This window comes from Magallana gigas, chromosome 3 (genome assembly GCF_963853765.1).
Source record: "Magallana gigas chromosome 3, xbMagGiga1.1, whole genome shotgun sequence".
In the NCBI taxonomy this organism is placed as follows: Eukaryota; Metazoa; Mollusca; class Bivalvia; order Ostreida; family Ostreidae; genus Magallana; species Magallana gigas.
Window position 1 is genome coordinate 48,202,848 of NC_088855.1, and position 21,008 is coordinate 48,223,855.

Genomic DNA, 21,008 nt, shown 5'->3' on the forward strand with positions numbered 1-21,008 from the left:
TTGTAGTAAGTGGCAAACAGTTGGCAGTTATATACAGAATTCTAATAATTCGTACTCTTTTTTTTTTGTTAGTTTAATTACTATTTCATAATTCGAAATGCCCGGAATAAGTGACCCGTCGTGGTGATATAATCCCTCTAGACTAAAAGTATATTTTATTTCCACAGGCACCTGACGTTATAATTTTTTCTCGTAATATAAAATACCCTGTCCCTCATTATTAAGTGTAACGTTACTGTAGGGTATTTATTTTTATTATGAGAAAAGTTTATAACGTCACACATGTATTTCTGTTGATACTAAACAACCATAAACATGTTACTTGCATATTTTGCATGCAAATTCAATGATTCAGAATATACTGCAGTACACATACACAATACACAAAAAATGAAAGGGATAAAATTTTGCAACCTTAAAGTACACTGTCTGTGCAGAGACATAAAGAACATAAATAAGTTTTTTATGTCTCTGGTCTGTGAAACAAGTATGAGGCATGAGTAAAATTGTTCCAAAATACAACTACAAGTCGTCTCCCTTTTAAATTGATCTTTTGTAATGGAGGTAAAAACTGTGCAATATCCGGTTAGGTGTCACAAACCACAAAGTTGACAAACGATTCAACGAGTTTAGAGTCTACCTCGGAAGGGAATAACAATGTTTATGTCTTTATATAAAAATGCAGAATTATTCTGTCGCTGAAAAGCATGTAAGTTAAACAAATTAAGTACTTTGTGTGTTCTTTTACCTAATGTTTCATAAATTACTACAAATACTTTAGTAGTATGTGTGTGAATATAATTATAATACAGTCGTTATACCGGTATAAACGAATCAGTATGCGGTTGTTTCATCGTACTTGCGAGTATAATTATAGGAATTCCAAATGTTTTTATTTTTTGTATAAATCACGTGTCTTTTCCTTCTAAACTGTAGTATCAATTTCAGAAAATATAAAGGATGAATTACGGAGAAAGTAAATTCAACACCCCATACATTTTCCTAGTTTCGAACTCGTTTTCCAGTATCAAATCAAGCCCCAACTATCACTTCTGATCGAATATTTTTGGGCGGATTAATTAATAAAATACACAAGAGGTACAGAGGAAAAAATTATTGTGGGAATATGCTATTTAAACAAATAATATGATCATTATTTTTATCGTACCGTTTTCTCGTCAAATTGAAACTGGACTTGAACAGTTTTCATTTTGCGTTACTTTATGAAATTTAATATTCATGAAAACACTTTATAACAGTAATTGATGATATTAAGTAATTGCCATTTGTCTGTGTTTTGCCCGTATACAATATATCCAGTCAAAAAATACTTCTATCGCAATGAACCGAAACTAGGAAAAATATACGTGGTTCCATTTGATGTCGAGTTTCATTCAAAGCTCAATTTTTATTTGAAATGATGCATGATCTAATTAAATGGAATATGGGGGTCAATAACAAACTTATTTTCATAGTTAGGCTTAATTGTTTACCCACTTTCATTAATATTTTCTGTCTTGCACTTCCGGCAGCTCATATCTGGGTCACCTTTTTAATTTGTAAAAAATACAGTAAATAAAGGTGCAAATGTCAAACAACTCCACACACTGAAAAAATATTTATTTCTGCATTATAATTACCAAGCAAGGATTTTTTAAAACCTTCACTTTGTTTTCCAACAATAATTTTTCTAAAAATTATTTCATACTGGCAAGTATTCGTTACAGGTAAAATGACTGATTGTACCGGTAGCTAAAATTACCTAACAATATATGCAGGTAACTCTTGATGGCTCGAACTTCGATCGCTGAAATTTCTTGATCACTTGAAGTGATTTTCCGGTCCCAAATTTTCTCCCCATAATAACTAAGCAAATTTACTCCTCATTTCTCAAAACCTTGATCCTTCGAAGTCAAACTGCAGTCCCGTCGTTATTCATAATCCATTGTTTTTACTCTCGATACCTGGAAATGGCTGTGTATCTGAAAGCATTACCTAATTAAAACATGTACCTTTGCTCTTTCATTTAAATGGCTCCTGCCGTTCAAAGTGTGACTGGTGTAAGGGGATGTCTATGCAGGCGACTTTTGTCCTGCAAGGTGATAATTGATCGATGATTGACCATACTGTTACCTAACCTGCTGTCTTATGATAATTAACATAATTTTGAGACGTAGTGAAAATGAAAAAAAAATAATTTTGAGATAAAACGATAATTTTGAGCATTTTAGAGTAAAAACATAAGCTTAATGAATTATAAAACTTTAGAAATTATTAATTAATGTATCGGCATCATTATCATTATAACGATTATTGCCTGGAGTCACAATTTCTTAAAGCTGGTAGTCGACGTGTACAGTGGTTGATTTTCAGTTATTTAATTTACGACAAAATGTCTCGCAGTCCAGTGCGTTATAGTACTCATGGTACTGAGGAATCTGATCATAATAATTAAGACGAATTAAATATATAAATATCATGATTTTATTTAATGTTTATTTCTATTTAGTTTTTATATACATATAAATCTGTATATTTAACAGGGGAAAAAAATAATGTTGTTAAAGCACACGCGTAAGCTTAGCACTAAAGTAAATGGCTGAATCATATCATCCGGTAAGACTAATTTTAAACCTGTCATTCAACCCGGAAAATTCCAAACTCTTGTAAACTCTAACTCTTGATCCCTCAAAGTTTTTCCTCGGTTTTCCTTGGTTGTACTCGAGTTATTGAGTCACCTGCACTTTATTTACCCAGCTGAAGTGAGGTTTATTTTGCTACATTTACAACTAACGGCACATAGCTTAAAGTATTTTAGAAACTTTTTTCTACATTGAATCCTATAAAGTATTTTTGTGTTTCCTTTAGTAGGGAATATTTTCCATTTTCTCTATTAGAATGGTAAGCATGTTATGCATGCATGCATGTAGCTTTCAAATTCATGTATGACTATTATTAAAGATATTGTGGATGAGGAAATATGTACTCTTTGTCATTATGTTTAAACTACACTGCTTACTTACTCCTAACAATTGTTAATGGAATTTTTTAGATTAAATACTAAATATTGTAAACATGCAAGACACAAGTTCCATACCTGGGATCTTTTAACTTACTACAGGCCAAAATTTCTAGCTTACTACAGGCAGATGCTATTGTCTTCACCATTTGCTGTGTATGTTCAGTATAAATGTATAGGAATGAAAATTTGCTTATTTCTTTTAAAGAAAAAAAGAAGATAATTTGACACATGAATCAAGAAAATCAATGAATATTTACTACACATGGTTGTCATGCAAGTGCATTTCATTTGCTTTGTCATACATGTTTAATAAGTGCATGTTAAAATTCACGGATGATTTGGATGAGCACTGATCTATATCATCCCAGCAATATGCACCACTCCAAGAGTGAATTTGTTACATTTGTAGTTTTCTTTGCTAGTTATGTGTGTATGCTGCTTACTGAGCATTCTTATATGCATATGTATTGAAGAATTGACAAATGACTATAGCATAAAAGGAGCAGTTGATTTTTTGATTAAGTAAATTTGAATCAATTATCAGGTTATAAAAGGATGAAATGGTATTTTTTAGATTATGTATTGCTACATGCAGGCACACATTTGAAATAGAATATGTTTGAAATTTAAAAAAAATTTTTTTACACATAATTTTTCATTAATCAGAAAGCTCAATAATTTTTTTGCAACCAATATAGTACACCTTTAAAACTTGCCATACATATGTCTGCAGACTGGCCTTATAGAAGCTAGGACTGCAGGTGGTAATGAAATGAAAAAAATTACTCAATTTTTAACCCCTTTAAGTCAATGTTCCTGGTATTGATTTTTTCATAAAGATAAAAAAAATCTGAAGTGTGTTTATACAAGAGGCTGCATTCAGGAATGCACCAATCTGAAAGGGGGGTCCTGAGGGGGAAATTTAAAGCGATGCTTTGAAAAGAGAACAAACATTTTGTAACTTTATAAGGCTTAGATAGATTGAAGAAATTGTTTTGTTTTAACAATTAATTGCTCCATATTTTCTGCTCGAAAACAAGCTGTTTAATGCTAAAAATGCAAAATGGCGGGAACAGAATAACTTTTATGATGTCATAAATTGTGTGCACTTGAATCAAAATAAAAATAATAGAAAAACTTTAGTTTATCTGTAAAAAGAAAACAAAAAATTACATGAAAATAATGATGAGGTCATTTTAGGCTTAAATCATATATCGTCCTTTGCTTATGAAATAACACTAAATTTGCAATCAATATATGAACTTTTGGCATCAAAAGTATTGATGAAAAAATGTTTTAGATTATTTATGATGATCTTATCTATAATTCCTTTTATTGGACTGTTTTCTTTCAGGCAAATGGAAATGTAAGCTCAATAATGTGTTGCAGAGAGAGGTTAAAATATTCGGATCTCTTTTATCTTTACTATGTTACCAACAACAGCATGCTGATACAATTTCACACTTGATGATAATTCTTCATTTTCTGATTGACAGTTGAAGCAAGTAAAGGACGATTGTGGTGACATGATGTCAGCCGTGCCGCCTGCACTAGCGGTCACGCTTCCCTACACGGAGGTGGAGGCGCGACTCCGAACCAATGTTAACTCAGGGCTCAGTACAACCGAGGCCAATCAGCGTCGGGCATTCTATGGGGTGAATGATTTTCACATCGACCATGACGACCCCTTGTGGAAGAAGTATATATGCCAGGTAAATACTGGTATCTTGTGAAAATCTCAGTTAATCAGTTTCATCGACTCTTCTTTGAGAGAAATGCTTTGTTCTCATTAATCATATACCAAAAATGATGAGATATGTTTGATAAAACACATCTTGTGTACATGAAAAGATGATTTTTAAGGCATGAAATTCTTACTTTTTGAAGAAAAATTAAGAATTTCAAAGAATAAACAAAATAACAAAGGGTACTTGAACCAATAAGATATCCATAATTCTTACTTTTTGAGGAAAAATCTCAAAGAAATTCAAAGAGCAAACAATAAAACTAAAGGAACTTGGACAAAAAAAATTTGTTTATATATAACCATGGCAAATGAAAATGTAGTGTGTTTTTTTAGTTTAAAGATCCAATGATAATGCTGCTGTTGGCGTCGGCATTTGTCAGCATCCTAATGAAACAGTTTGATGATGCAGTCAGTATCACTGTGGTAAGGAGGCTTAAATTCAAACCAAAAAATGGCAGAATATCATCATCCTATTACCTACTGTAAATTCCTTATATTACGCGAGAACTTAATTCTGTGATCCTGCTGTTTTGTATCAAATCGCGAGAATATAAAATCGCTAACGCAGAACTTTTATCCTTATTTCTCATAGCTCTCAACTCTCAAAAAATAATGGCAAGATTTTAAAATTTGCGAAGGGTGCTCCTCGCGATTTTACGCGAATAATGATTCCTCCTCGCGTTTAATTAGGAATCTACAGTAACTAAAATGCCTTAATTGCAAAATTTTTGAATGTAAAAAGAAAAAAGATATTGTGAAGTGAAATACTTTATATACTAATGTTGAAAATTTTGCTAACTATCAAATGGTCTCATGATTTCACAAAATCTTCATGTATAGAATTCTTTATTGCAGGCCATCATAATTGTGGTAACAGTAGCATTTGTGCAGGTAACTCAGTTGTTTGGGGAACTAAATTTCTAAACTTCTCAATTTATTTGTCTTACCAGAACTTCTTGGATATATCTTTTACGGTAATTTGTTTTACCAGAACTTGGTATTTTGTAGGTTAATTAATAATGCATACTTGAGTCTTATTGTTCTTGTAACTCTTCAATGACTCTTGAATTGTTTGTTTAGGAATATAGATCAGAAAAATCTTTAGAAGCCTTATCCAAACTTGTTCCACCAATGTGCCATTGGTAAGTATGTGTGTACACATGTACTTTAAGTAAATTACCAGAGAAATTTTTCATTTACAATTAAATAGATAAATTATATATGTAGAGGTACTTTTAAAAAGATGTAACTTTGCTTTATCTATTACACGGCTTTGTTCACAGTTTAAGGGATGGGAAGTTGGAGACATTCCTTGCTCGTGACCTTGTTCCTGGGGACATAGTGTTTTTGTCCGTGGGGGACAAAGTCCCTGCAGACATCCGCCTGTTTGAGGCAAGTTTTGTCAACTTCTTGACTGATTTGTGAAAGACTTGATAGTAATAAACTAGCAAACGTTTCTTAAATGTTTTTCTGCCCATACAGGCTAAAGATTTAGCAGTGGATGAGTCCAGTTTTACTGGGGAGCCCATGCCAAAAGGTAAAAACATCAACCCTCTCCCAGAAAAGGAGCAGAGGACAGGAGTCTCAGGAATGACCTGTGTGGCCTTCATGGGGACACTGGTTAGGTGTGGGCGAGGCAAAGGCATCGTCATAGAAACCGGAACAAACTCCCAGTTCGGAGAATTATTTACAATGATGCAGGAGGAGGAGGTATAGTTGATAGCTGAATCTAAAATTAGAAAATACACTTTGTATATAGTTTATAAATAGTAAAACTTGGAGTTTATATTCTGTAAAATCAGAGCTGGAAAGTAAGTTTTCTGCAAGCCCCACCCAGTTTTGTTAAATGCTATATGAATTCAAGTGTATTCGTATTTAATTTATTGACAAACAGAATAACAATAACTCTAAAGATCATGTATTTGTTTTTAAGGGAAAATTGTGAATTTTGTTGAAATCATTGAAATAAGATGTTTTTAGAGAGATTGAATACAAGCACGGTCATTTTAACCCCCAGGCCCCCAAAACTCCCCTACAAAAGAGCATGGACACCCTGGGCAAGCAACTGTCCTTCTACTCCTTCTGTATCATCGGGCTCATCATGTTACTGGGCTGGCTCCAGGGCAGAGGGCTCTTGGACATGTTTACTATAGGGGTCAGGTAAGGCTTAATCAATTAATCTTTATATTTATTTTTACCTTGGAATCATTATTTCACCTGGTGTCAAAACATCTTTTCATCATCTCTCTTTGTGATCTAAGTTGTGGTTTTTGTTTGAAGATTTTAAGGAGGTGTGTGGTTTTGTTTATAGTTTAATTTTAAGTCTGTGCTCTTGGTTTCAGTTTGGCTGTAGCGGCTATTCCTGAGGGGCTCCCTATAGTTGTGACAGTCACCCTGGCTCTGGGAGTGATGAGAATGGCCTCACAAAAAGCCATTGTAAAGAAGTTACCCATTGTAGAAACTCTTGGTAAAAATATATCATGTATTCACTTTAAACTGCCTTTATTTTTTATTAACTAAAGTTCTTCACATATTCTCTGATCTAAAAGAGTTTTGGGGAAATATTTGATTTAATATCTGAAATCTCACTGACTGTAAGAATCGTTTTTAATTTTGAACGTCCAGTTATTAGATAATACTGTGTCATGGTCAAAGTGAAATTTATTTTGAGTATGGAATACATAATCAGTATGAAATGAAACTATTCCCTTTTTAGCTCACCGAGACGAAGTCGGGGGGAGCTTATGCTATACCCTCGGCGTCGGCGTCTGCGTCGGCGTCGGCGTCCGGACCTGGTTAAAGTTTTTGTTGCAGGTCCTGTATCTAACTTATTACTTGTCCTATCTTCACCAAACTTGCATGAATGATGCATCTGGACCTACTAATGGACTTGAGAGACTTGGATGCTGAATCTGGGCCATGAATTTCAGATGCTGGAGGAGGTTAAGGTGTTTGGAGCAGGTTAAAGTTTTTGTTGCAGGTGCCCTTTGATAGCCATTTCTAAGTTACTACTGGTCCCAACTTCACCAAACTTGCATAGATGGTGCGTCTTATGATACTGATGCACCTGACAGGCTTGAATGCTGAATCTGAGCCATAGGTTTCGGATGCTGGATGAGGTTAAGGTTTTAAGAGCTGGTTAAAGTTTTTAGAGCAGGTGCCCTCTGATGATCATATTTTAGTTATTACTGGTCCTAACTTTACCAAACTTACATGGATGGTGTGTCTTATGATACTGATGCACCTGACAGGCTTGAATGCTGAATCTGAGCCATAGGTTTCGGATGCTGGATGAGGTTTAGTTTTTTTGGAACAGGTCACATGTTTAATATATGTAGGTAATAGCACTATTTCAAACTTGCATATATGATCTAACTATAATATAAATGAATGGCAGAGGTAGCTTCAGATGCAGAGCCTGATCTCCATTATCAAGGATGCTAAAAAATATATCTTAGTTATTTCTGGTCCTAACTTCACCAAACTTGCAAGGATGGTGCGTCTTACGATACTGATGCACCTGACAGGCATGAATGCTGAATCTGAGCCATACGTTTCGGATGCTGGATGAGGTTAAGGTTTTAAGAGCTGGTTAAAGTTTTTAGAGCAGGTGCCCTCTGATGATTATATCTTACTTACTACTGGTCCTTACTTCACCAAACTTGCATGGATGGTGTGTCTTATGATACTTTTGCACCTGACAGGCTTGAATGCTGAATCTGAGCCGAAGGTTTCGGATGCTAGATGAAGTTAGGTTTTTCGAGCAGGTTAAAGTTTTTGTTGCAGGTGCCCTTTGATAGCCATTTCTAAGTTACTACTGGTCCCAACTTCACCAAACTTGCATAGATGGTGCGTCTTATGATACTGATGCACCTGACAGGCTTGAATGCTGAATCTGAGCCATAGGTTTCGGATGCTGGATGAGGTTAAGGTTTTAAGAGCTGGTTAAAGTTTTTAGAGCAGGTGCCCTCTGATGATCATATTTTAGTTATTACTGGTCCTAACTTTACCAAACTTACATGGATGGTGTGTCTTATGATACTGATGCACCTGACAGGCTTGAATGCTGAATCTGAGCCATAGGTTTCGGATGCTGGATGAGGTTTAGTTTTTTTGGAACAGGTCACATGTTTAATATATGTAGGTAATAGCACTATTTCAAACTTGCATATATGATCTAACTATAATATAAATGAATGGCAGAGGTAGCTTCAGATGCAGAGCCTGATCTCCATTATCAAGGATGCTAAAAAATATATCTTAGTTATTTCTGGTCCTAACTTCACCAAACTTGCAAGGATGGTGCGTCTTACGATACTGATGCACCTGACAGGCATGAATGCTGAATCTGAGCCATACGTTTCGGATGCTGGATGAGGTTAAGGTTTTAAGAGCTGGTTAAAGTTTTTAGAGCAGGTGCCCTCTGATGATTATATCTTAGTTATTACTGGTCCTTACATCACCAAACTTGCAGGGATGATGCATCTCATGATACTGATGCATCTGACAGGCTTGAATGCTGAATCTGAGCCATAGGTTTCGGATGCTGGATGAGGTTTAGTTTTTTGGAACAGGTTACATGTTTTATAGATAATAGCTTGCATAATTGATTTAACTATAATATAAATGAATTGCAGAGGTAGCTTCAGATACAGAGCCTGATCTCCATTATCAAGGATGCTAAAAATTCTCCTACCTCACTCAAACCTGCTTGATAGATGTGTTTGTTGTTAAATGATTTAACATGATTCCTATGATATAGTATTCTATGATATGATACACTATTGTTTTATATGATACAATGTAATATCATACATTATATTGTAAAAAGTTATATGATATGATATGATATTGTATCAATTTTTTTGTACATTATTATATGATATTGTATTATGATATTGTTATGTATAGTATTGTATATTATTATACAATATTGTAGAATATGATATTGTATAATATATTATTTTATCGAATGATATTGTTTCATATTATATTGCAATATATGATATTGTATCATATGATACGATATTGTATATTATAATTATAGCATATCGTATGATACAATATTGTATAATATGATATTGGTTTATATAATATATTGTTATATAATACATGAAATTGTATTATATGATATTATAAGATATCATATAATATGATATTGTATAATATGATATTGTATCATATGATATGATATTGTATAAAATGATATTGTATTATATAATATCGTACTGTATCAGATGATATTGTATCATATGATATGAAATAATGTTTTATAAAATTATATTGTATCATATGATACAATATTGTGTATCAAATATGATACAATATCATACAATACAAAATTATACTATATTATACAATATAATATCATATGTTACAATATTGTGATGTATTATGTGATATGATATAGTATCAAATAATGCTATATTGTATTTATATTAGATATTATGATATTGTATTATGTGATTAAATACAATAATGTATAACACGATACAATGTCATATTATATGTTACAAAATCATATTGCATCAATATTTATTACAGTATTATATTGTATTAAATGATATATATTGTAAGTATCATTGGATGCAATATCATATTTTATATTATTGTATTGATAAACATTGTATCTTATAATAATGTATGAAATGAACATAGGATTATCATACAATTTTTTTACATATGATATACGATATTGTGTCAAAACAGTATCCATGAATATCCAAGATCATTAACTATGATTTTCATATCATATGATAAAGGTGGTTTTAAAGGTGATGCCTCATAAAGTTGATGCCTCGTCTCGGTGAGCTTTGTAATCTGTGATTACCTATGTTTATTTAATGTTTAAGCTACAGTGATATATTTTCCGATAATTTAATGGGTTTTAATTTTCTAGGCTGTGCCACGGTTATATGTTCTGACAAAACGGGAACGTTGACAAAGAATGAGATGACAGTCACTCGAATCCACTCAGCAGATGGCCAGTATGCTGAGGTATAGAAAGACACATTTATTCAACATTTTGCTACAATAGAGCATTGACTCAGTAAATACATATTTTAGCAATCTGTCTCTAACATTTCCACATCAGATGGTGAATGTATTGATATTTTGTGCTGCTTTATTCTATATTATTTGATTGTCTTACATTGATATACATATGTATAATCCTGTACCTGTGTAAATAGTTTCATGCAACACCTGTTTCAGGTGTCAGGTGTGGGATACAATGCTAATGGATCTGTCGTGTGTCAGCACGAACAAGTGACAGAAAACTCCCACCCCTCCATAACAAAGGTCATAGAGGTCGGATGCATATGTAATGATGCTGACCTTTGTGAGGATGGATTACATGGACAGCCCACTGAGGGGGCGCTGATAGCTGTAGCACAGAAGGTCGGTCATACATGCATGTACCTAATACAATATCAGCAAATACAACACCTTGTAAATTGAACAATCAATGTATGTGAAAATGTTTGTAATCAATCCAAAGAAATATTTACCATTTGTAGATGAATTTACATCATGTCAGAGAGCTTTATACACGGGTTGAAGAAATGCCATTCAACTCGGAAACCAAATATATGGCTGTAAGGTGTAGACCATCTTATGGAGAGGTACATGTATATTATCAGTTCTATATCCATGTAACTGGAAAAAATGCTAGTAAAACTAGTCCCTGTGTCATGATAAACTGAAAATTTATGATAGTCAATATGCCAACTATTATGAAAGTATGTAGCAATACTGTAATGTTTGCTGGGAAAACTTAAATAAGGGTGCTTAAGCTATTTCATTCATTGAAGCAAAGGTCAAATACAAAATCCACCTGTTGTTCTCTTTTGTTTCTCATTTATTTCTTTTTTTTCCATATAACTAGTATGTTTCTGTCTTATGTACATATTTCTTCATGATAAAACATAATAACAGCATTGTAATTGCTATCCCATACAGAGTACAGAGACCGCATTCTTTGTGAAGGGGGCACTGGAGAAGATTCTGGCTAATTGCTCTCGCTACTACAGCCAAAGTGTAACTCTGCCATTGACAGAGAAAACCAAGCAGGAGTTTCTCCACGAGGCCTCCATGATGGGAAGTGCAGGACTACGAAGTGTGTATCTACATTGACATGTGTATCTGTTGTTTCTCAAAAACAGCTCTGATGAAATGCAGAGAACTCTCCTTTCATAGAGTCATGCTAGAAATAAATTCTAAAATATTTTAATTTATTTAACATGCATGTCTAAAGAAATTAGTTTTTGCAACATCTGAATAATAGTAAAAGTTTATGATTTAAAGTTATCATTTTTATAATAGTCATGTACCGGGTACATGAACCTCTTTTTTTGTCTACTCTGCATGTAGTGTTGATCATACATGTATTACACATACTTGTATAACTTTCATGTCTGTGTCTGTACAGTTCTGGCCATGGCCTACGGCCCGGAGATGAACAACCTGGTATATGTGGGTATGGTGGGGATCATTGACCCTCCCAGAGAGGGGGTGAGGGAAGCCATCATGACCCTTATGGAGGGGGGAGTTTCCATCAAAATGCTGACAGGGGACTCAGAGGAAACTGCTAAAGCCATAGGTGCATTGATTTGATTTTTTTTTTTTTGGTGACTGTTAATGGTGATTGCTACCAGTAGAATGAGCTCTAAGACATGCTGTGTATCTAGATTTCATGTGTAAATAAGTTATATGTTAACACCAGGTGTATCAGCATTGTGCAAAATTGTGTGCTAAAATGTTTCACACTTATTTTGTTATTTTCTATTGCATGTTGTGTATTTTGAGATGAAGATTTTTTTAATGAAGTATTGTTACCGTAATTTACTTCACTTTTGTAACATGAACATTTACTTAATGAAAAAAAATAGAGATTTTGTTTTCTTACTCTTAAATAAAACAAGAAAATTCAAATACTTTTACAGTCTATTTTGTGTTATTTGTAGGTACTAGACTTGGGCTGTACACTCATGAAGGGAGGTCTTTATCAGGGGAGCAGATTGAACAGGCAGACATTGAGCTTCTAAGGAAGATAATCAATGATGTCACAATATTCTACAGAACAACACCAAAAAACAAACTTAAAATTGTCAAAGTAATAACATTTAGCAAATTTACATTTATTTCAAGAATTTAACAATTTAAAACAAAAAAATAAGTGCAATGTAATCACAAATGAAGTTAGAAATTAAAATCACTACACTGCTTACTTTTACTTTTGGTTCACTCCCAAATGAATATGCTATAAAAATAATAAGAGAGAGAGAGAGAGATTTGAAGATGAACACTTCTTTTTATGAATTTTTCTTTTTCTAGGCTCTACAAAGTAATGGTCATGTGGTGGGTATGACAGGGGATGGAGTGAACGATGCAGTGGCACTCAAATGTTCTGACATTGGAATCTCCATGGGCATCACAGGGACTGATGTCAGCAAGGAGGCTGCAGACATGATTCTAGTGGATGACAACTTTAGTGTCACCCTGTAAGGGACAGTATTTCACCACTCATGGATTAATGGAACAATATTTACAGCTCCCAAGTATTCTTCCCTCTATTTCTTACGGAAACTTATAGTTAATTCATAGCTCTAGAGAAACAGCCAGACTGAAATCTACACACCCCATTTATCGATTGGTCGAAATCTACAGCGTCTGAAACTGAAAAGAAAATGACAGGACAGATATCGACACACCCTGTTTATCAATTGGTCCAAACCTATAGCGACCTAGGAAAAATCACGCACTGCATGAAATAATCATGATGCTGTCAGACTCAAAGTCTCACAGGAGACGATTTGGCTGTTTCTTTTAGATAAATTACTTACGTACATCAACAGTAATTTAGTGAATTTTACTTACTTTTCCTAATCAATTTATCGATTAGCTTAAAGAAAGATGTTAATATAAACAATAAAATGCTTTCTTTGATGATTCATTCGGGTTATGAAGGTAGTGATCATTGCAGAAAAAATTTACATAACCCGCTAACGCGGGTTATGTATTTTTTCTGCAATGTCACTACCTTCATATCCCGAATGAATCACCAAAGAAAGCATTTTATTGTTTAATTATTTGTCTCCATTCTTAACCTATTGTACTATATTGTGTAAAAACTGTGCTTAGATGGGTTTTTATTCTCTTTGCAGATCAGCCATAGAAGAGGGGAAAGGCATATTTTATAACATTAGAAATTTTGTCCGGTTTCAACTCAGCACGTAAGTGCATGCAAATTTTCAGAATAAAACATGTGGAAAATAGAAATTATCTTGTAGTGGTTGCAGTAGGCAATGACCAGATGATTGTCTTTTACAGAAGTATAGCTGCATTAACATTAATTACCTTATCTACTGTGATGAAATTACCAAACCCATTAAATGCCATGCAGATTTTATGGATCAACATCATCATGGATGGACCACCTGCTCAAAGGTATACCGGTAATATTAGTTAATAATCATGGAGTTTCAGCTTAAACTAATTACTCTCAGAGTTTACCTGGTTTTCATTGATGCATCAGAAAATTAGTTGTTTTATTTCAAATATATTTAGTACTTGTAATTTGGATAGTTTTATCAGAGGGAAAGTGCTATGGTGGTTTATTGTAAGGTCTGATTGACTTGTTTCTTGTAGTCTGGGTGTCGAGCCAGTGGACCATGATGTCATTAAAAAACCTCCCAGGAAGGTCAAGGACCCGATCATTACCCTTGACCTCATCACAAATGTCTTAATCTCAGCCTGTATAATTGTGTCAGGAACATTGTGGGTGTTCTGGAGAGAGGTAAACATTCAGATACTGTATACAGGATTATTTTTCTCCGTTGTTATTTTCGCCTTTCTTCACTTGCAAACAGTTTTGCCCGTCTTGAATTTGCCCAAACAAAGCTGTGTTTCATTTGCCCAAACAAAGCTGTGTTTCAAAAGAGATGATTTGAACCAATGAAATTTGCCCAGTTTTAAATTTGCCCGTAGAAAAGAAGGTGGAAAGGGGCAAAAATATTTCCTTGTATACAATAGTCATCTTGGCTTCATTTAGTTTGTCTAATATATCACTTGTAATAATAATGATGAATCACTTGTATTGTAGTGATTTATTTGATGTATTCATGGCTTCTCTCTACAGATGAGTGACAATAAAATCACACCCCGGGACACCACGATGACCTTCACCTGTTTTGTATTTTTTGACATGTTTAATGCTCTCAGCTGTCGCTCAGCAGTAAGTGACCACTATATTCTTCATTTTGTGTCCTTTTTAGCTCACCTGAGCTGAAAGCTCAAGTGAGCTATTCTGATCACATTTTGTCTGTCGTCCGTCTGTCCGTCTGTCTGTAAACTTTTCACATTTTCAACATCTTCTCAAGAACCACTGGGCCAATTTCAACCAAACTTGGCACAAAGCATCCTTAGCCTAAGGGGATTTAAAGTTGTGAAAATTAAGGACCACGCCCTTTTGCAAAGGGAGATAATTAGGAATTTATGAAAAATTTTGAGAAATTTTCAAAATCTTCTTCTCATGAACCATAAGACCAGGAAAGCTGAAACTTGTGTGGAAGCATCCTCAGGTAGTGTAGATTCTAATTTGTGAAAATCATGACCCCGGGGGTAGGATGGGGCCACAATGGGGGTCGAAGTTTTACATAGGAATATACAGAGTAAATCTTTAAAAATCTTCTTCTCATGAACCATAAGACCAGGAAAGCTGAAACTTGTGTGGAAGCATCCTCAGGTAGTGTTGATTCTAATTTGTGAAAATCATGACCCCCGGGGGTAGGGTGGGGCCACAATTGGGGGTCGAAATTTAACATAGGAATATATAGAGTAAATCTTTAAAAATCTTCTTCTCAGAAACTAATCAGCCAGGAAAGTTGAAACTTGTGTGGAAGCATCCTCAGGTAGTGTAGATTCAAAGTTGTGAAAATCATGATCCCCGTGGGTAGGGTGGGGCCACAATGGGGGATCGAAGTTTTACATAGGATAATATAGAGTAAATCTTTAAAAATCTTCCTCTCAGAAACTAATCAGCCAGGAAAGCTGACACTTGTGTGGAAGCATCATCAGGTAGTGTAGATTCATAGTTTTGAAAATCATGACCCCCGAGGGTAGGGTGGGGCCACAATGGGGGATCGAAGTTTTACATAGGATAATATAGAGTAAATCTTTAAAAATCTTCCTCTCAGAAACTAATCAGCCAGGAAAGCTGACACTTGTGTGGAAGCATCATCAGGTAGTGTAGATTCATAGTTTTGAAAATCATGACCCCCGAGGGTAGGGTGGGGCCACAATGGAAGGTCAAAGTTTTACATAGGAATATATAGAGTAAATCTTTAAAAATCTTCTTCTCAGAAACTAATCAGCCAGGAAAGCTGAAACTTGTGTGGAAGCGTCCTCAGGTAGTGTGAATTCAAAGTTGTGAAAATCATGATCCTCAGGGGTAGGGTGGGGCCACAATGGGGGGTCAAAGTTTAACAAAGGAATATATATGGTAAATCTTTAAAAATCTTCTTCTCAGAAACTAATCAGCCAGATGATTCTTTATAATTGTTAAGACTTTGGCCCCAGGACAATTCTTCGGCCTCACAAGAAGGTTCAGAGTTTATGTACGTTTATATCCCATATATAAACAATTGTTAAGGATCTTTTTGAGAACTGCAATACTCAACATATGATATGACTATAAAATCATCCTGTAAGAAAAGGGACTAATGATTATAAACATAAGAATATCCAGGGGAAAAATGGATTTTATTTATACAGGATCTACATGTATTATTGTACATTGTCCAGATAGTTTGTATTATGACTCCATTAAGCTGATTTTATCATACCTATTGTTCCTCAGGTGAGCGATGTGGCCCATGGGCCTCTTGTTTCCTGTTACAAAACGTAGTTCTTTTAGGTACATGCAAGTGCTGCATTTCGTTCATGTAAACATTTTTATTTAAATTCATTCAAAAGATTTCTTTTACAAGAGTATGGTTCCTATTACAGTATTACAGGTATTGTAAGGTTTAAAGGTCAAATTTACCACTGTTACACCCCTGTAAAGTACTGTATAACCATTATATATGGGGAGGGGACCATGATACGCCAATCATCAATGTATTTTATAGGGTTGACATGTCATGATGTCAATGATATTTTAAGTAATTTTACTTTGCTGACTTATATTTATATAGTGCGGGATATATACCAAGGCAACCTCAGTTGAAGTCCTAATTTTAATAATATTATTTACTTTTATTGTTTCAGGAAAAATCAATATTTCAAATAGGTTTTTTTACCAACCGGATGTTTTTATTGGCCGTCGGGGGTTCCCTGATCGGGCAGCTACTTGTGATATACTTCCCTCCATTACAAGCTGTATTCCAAACAGAATCCCTCTATTTATCAGGTGAGATAAGTGTTCATTGCTCTCTAATGATTATATATCAAATACATACCGGTATGCATGCTTAAAGACAACAAAGACATTGAAGGAAGATGGCAGTGAACTTTCATTGGTTAAAAATTTGAAAAATCTTAGTTGTTTTCAATCATGAAGACTTGATTCCATCTCTCACCCACTCCAGTCAGAATTTGAAAATACATTTGTACTTATATATATATTTGTACTACCGGTAGTACTTTATTAATACATTCAGGTGTTCATGTTTTCAAATTTTAGAATGCCATTCAATTTCTTAGATTTAATGAATTAGATTATTGCACAGATGAAATTGTTTAATTAATAAATGAACATTTAGGTTAAAGCTGAACACCGCTCGTAAATAGGCACTGTCCGCTATATTTCTCTTTCATCAATGCTGTCCATACAACCCCTGTATAAGGCACAGACCTTTAAACAGTTCAAAGTAGTTTGCTGTAGAGTTCTCACCTGTGTGGACGTACATCTTGCCTCGCTGTGTTACTTGGTCGCGATGAAATTATCAAATTTTACGCGCTTTTTTCAAGCCAGGAGAATACTTTCATCAAATGAATTGGTTAATGCATTATTTACAAACATATTATGCACATAGAATAATAAATAAATGCATAAAAACGAAAGACCACAAAAGAAATACATGTACTATACATTGGCCATGAGTTTCAGGTGTGCAATCGGGGTGTAAAGAAATCGAAGGGTTTATATACCAGTGTGATGATGCTTATATACGAGTGGTGTTCAGCCTCAAGTTTGACTAAGAAATGTTTACGGTACATTTGGTCCTCCAATGTAAAAGATGACTGAACATCTCCCTTAATTAACTTGCATATTGTCTAAGTTAATAGTGCTTATATTTTTGATAAAGGAATTTGGTTTACTTTGTTTATTGTACTAACACATGTGTAATAATTGATCTTTTTTTTTTTCTTTTTCAGATTTGATATTTTTGATATTTTTAACCTCATCAGTTTTTATAGTAGCAGAAATTAGAAAGTTTGTGAGAAGAATGAAAGAAATGAGGAAGAAAGGACCAGAAAAACAAAACTATTTTGTGTAGAGAAATGTCCCAAGGACAAAAAATAACACATATCAACATTATTATTGGATGTGTATAATGGGGAGAATCAAAATTTAGACCAGATTTATATTAGTATTAAAAACACCGTAGAAGCACATATATTCCTTGGCTTAAAATTTCGTTGTTTTTAAAACAAATAAAATTTCATTGGGATTTTATTTCGTCATATCGTAATCCCTTAAATGTATTGTATGTATCAACTCTGTATTTATGAACACTTGGGTTAAAAATTTGTCATTAACCAGAATTTAATTTTGTTGATTAATACTTTCAACAAAAATAACGAAATTAAATCATCAACGAATATTCTGCTTTTACAGTATTTCTTAATTTTAATAATACAATTAGTCCTTCTACTATAATGATGAGGATAAATCTCTTGATAAAAGAAATATTTTGAACATCAGGTACATATGACCTGATTGTATCCTTAGTCATGGGGGGCACTTGAGGAGAGGTTCGGTTTGTACATGTGGGAAGATTTAATATATTTCATCATATTTGTATTTACTGGGGTATTTACTCCTTCAATATGGGGTAGAATATGCTTTTTTGACACTGGTTTGTTGGAAGTACATGTACTTTTCAATAGAAATTATTGTCTATTTGTTAAAAATTGCCTGGTAGTGTTTCTTCATACAATTAGGGCCAAAAACTGGATTTTTATTCATTTACCAGTATATGTTCATTAACCATTGAAGGGTTTTCTAGTGGCATGCATAATTTAAACAATATATTAATTTTTATGAAATATTTAGAATGAGAAATGTGTATTAATTTCACAATGGTCTACAGTTGTCCCAATGAATGAAAATGTACAAAAGACAGCAAAGATTTGTAGAAAAGTCAATGTACAGTGTTTGTACAAGGGAGATGGGATGTTTATATTAATGATAAAGCTATTACTTGACTGTGTTACTCTATAGATACAAAATGTTTATTAAAATTCTACATCAAGAACTGTTGCATTGAAAAGAATGTGATGAGCTTTATTTTGTCTCAGTATTTCTCCAATAATAAATATTGTGAATACAAGGCATAAGTAGCGGTACTTTCTTAAATGTTGTGAAACTCAAGAAGACTGCAATGATATGTATACTTGTATGCTACAATGATGCTTCACATGTAGTTTTGTTGGATTCTGTAAACATGACAGTCACTAAATGTTGATACCCATTGACTTGACTGTATTTATCTCACTTAGATGTTTAGAGTATGTGCCCTTTCCTGATGCTTAAAGTGAATGAAAAGTGCAATAAGTGCTAGTTTTAGGATCTACAAAATGGTGTATGTTTTGTATGTCAATTTGGCAACTACCAGTAGAAGACATTCGGTGTTAAAAGTATTTTTACTATAGAACATGCATAAGGTGTCATTTTTTGGAAACTAAAAATTAACATACTGCTATTTTCAGAGTACATTACTTGTATTTATGTAAAATGTATATGCAAATCGGTCTTGATGCAATTAAGAACTTAAACCATCAAGAGTTTTCTATGCCTTTTTCCAAAATATAAAGCAGTGTTCCAAAGAGTTTTTGTGTGTTTAATAGGGTTGTGTGAGAATGACATTCCATCATAAATTCATCAGAGCAATTTATCAATTGATTGTTTTGTGAAGGAAATAAAACAAAAAATATATCAATGATGTTTTTACTATTTGTAAAGATTGGCATTAATTCTGAAAAATATTCATCAACAGCATGAAAATGATCAGTATAATGGTAAAGAATTTTATAAGTTGCTGGTTTAACGAAAATTGGGTTATTGAAATGGTGAAAATGGAAAGTGGCTGCCCAAAAGATACCTGTATTGTACAGATATAACTCCTCTTACAGTTTGAGACAGGAAGGTGATGCTTTGCGGATTAATTGTTCAAATATCAGCACATTGCTAGGATTCTGGTTTTTGATAGCTTATGAAAACAAATACCAGCTGTTGAACTTGTCCTTTTTTCGCATATTTTTGCAAATAGGGTACCCTTAATCGTATGGATAACTCCTCCTACAGTTTTCAAGTGAGGAAATTGATGTTTTGTGGAACAATTGTGCAAATATCAAAGATGTGCATTTTGCATGTACTTGGATTTTGATTTTTGATAATTTATGAAAAGAAGACCACCTGTTGAGCTTATGATTTATTTATTTTTTTTGCAAAATGTTGCATGTAGAGTACCCCATTTCTCTGGATAGGTAGGGTAGTATTTATTAATTCAGGGTTGAGAATTAAATGGATTATGGATACTCTTCGCACAAAACTATAGTTTGCTGTCACAATGAGAGCTCTTTTCTCCTCCTCTTTCTTGAATGCAAGATATGTTGATCGATGCTTTAATATAATGAAATAAGAATTCATTCATTTGAATGGAATAAGATTTGCTGCAATAGCTTTGAAATGTAGGTGAAAGATAATTCATGTTTTTAGTGCAAGTTTTTAAGGGTTGTAAAGTACCACCATATATTATTATTATAGTTATAAATTCTGTTGTCACTAGACAAATTAAATCTTTGATCTTCACCTATACCCATCCTTCTGTTTTCAGTCTAACATTAACTATATGAAATAAAGAAAAAAATTCAATCACCAGACCTACTTATATTATAATGAAATGAAAAATAAAAAAAAACAAAAGAAGAACACCGCCAAAAAAGCTTATTTGTTATAAAGGATGAAAAGTACCGGGTCTGATTATTCTGGTAGGAATTAGTGTGGAAACCTAC

The 21,008-nt window shown here is 33.6% G+C and overlaps 1 protein-coding gene across 3 annotated transcripts; it reads left to right on the top strand.

The window, feature by feature from the left end:
• Positions 1-566: 566 nt before the first annotated feature.
• LOC105329397 (calcium-transporting ATPase type 2C member 1) lies at positions 567-19,929 on the top strand. 3 transcript variants are annotated; one of them, XM_034483027.2, is made up of 23 exons: positions 574-709; positions 2,869-2,901; positions 4,519-4,734; positions 5,103-5,192; positions 5,625-5,660; positions 5,850-5,911; positions 6,053-6,161; positions 6,252-6,479; positions 6,787-6,929; positions 7,112-7,236; positions 10,669-10,766; positions 10,983-11,168; positions 11,288-11,392; positions 11,730-11,886; positions 12,199-12,369; positions 12,734-12,882; positions 13,104-13,270; positions 13,934-14,002; positions 14,100-14,216; positions 14,418-14,565; positions 14,908-15,003; positions 17,037-17,178; positions 18,147-19,929. In XM_034483027.2, the coding sequence occupies exons 2-23, from the start codon at positions 2,899-2,901 to the stop codon at positions 18,266-18,268; spliced, it is 2,739 nt and encodes a 912-aa protein (XP_034338918.2). In that variant the 5' UTR covers positions 574-709; positions 2,869-2,898; the 3' UTR covers positions 18,269-19,929. The 3 variants fall into 3 exon arrangements, with proteins under 3 accessions (XP_011428934.3, XP_034338918.2, XP_034338917.2); XM_011430632.4 differs by lacking the exon at positions 2,869-2,901 and having other exon boundaries at positions 567-709; XM_034483026.2 differs by lacking the exons at positions 574-709; positions 2,869-2,901 and adding an exon at positions 2,581-2,616.
• Positions 19,930-21,008: the final 1,079 nt, after the last annotated feature.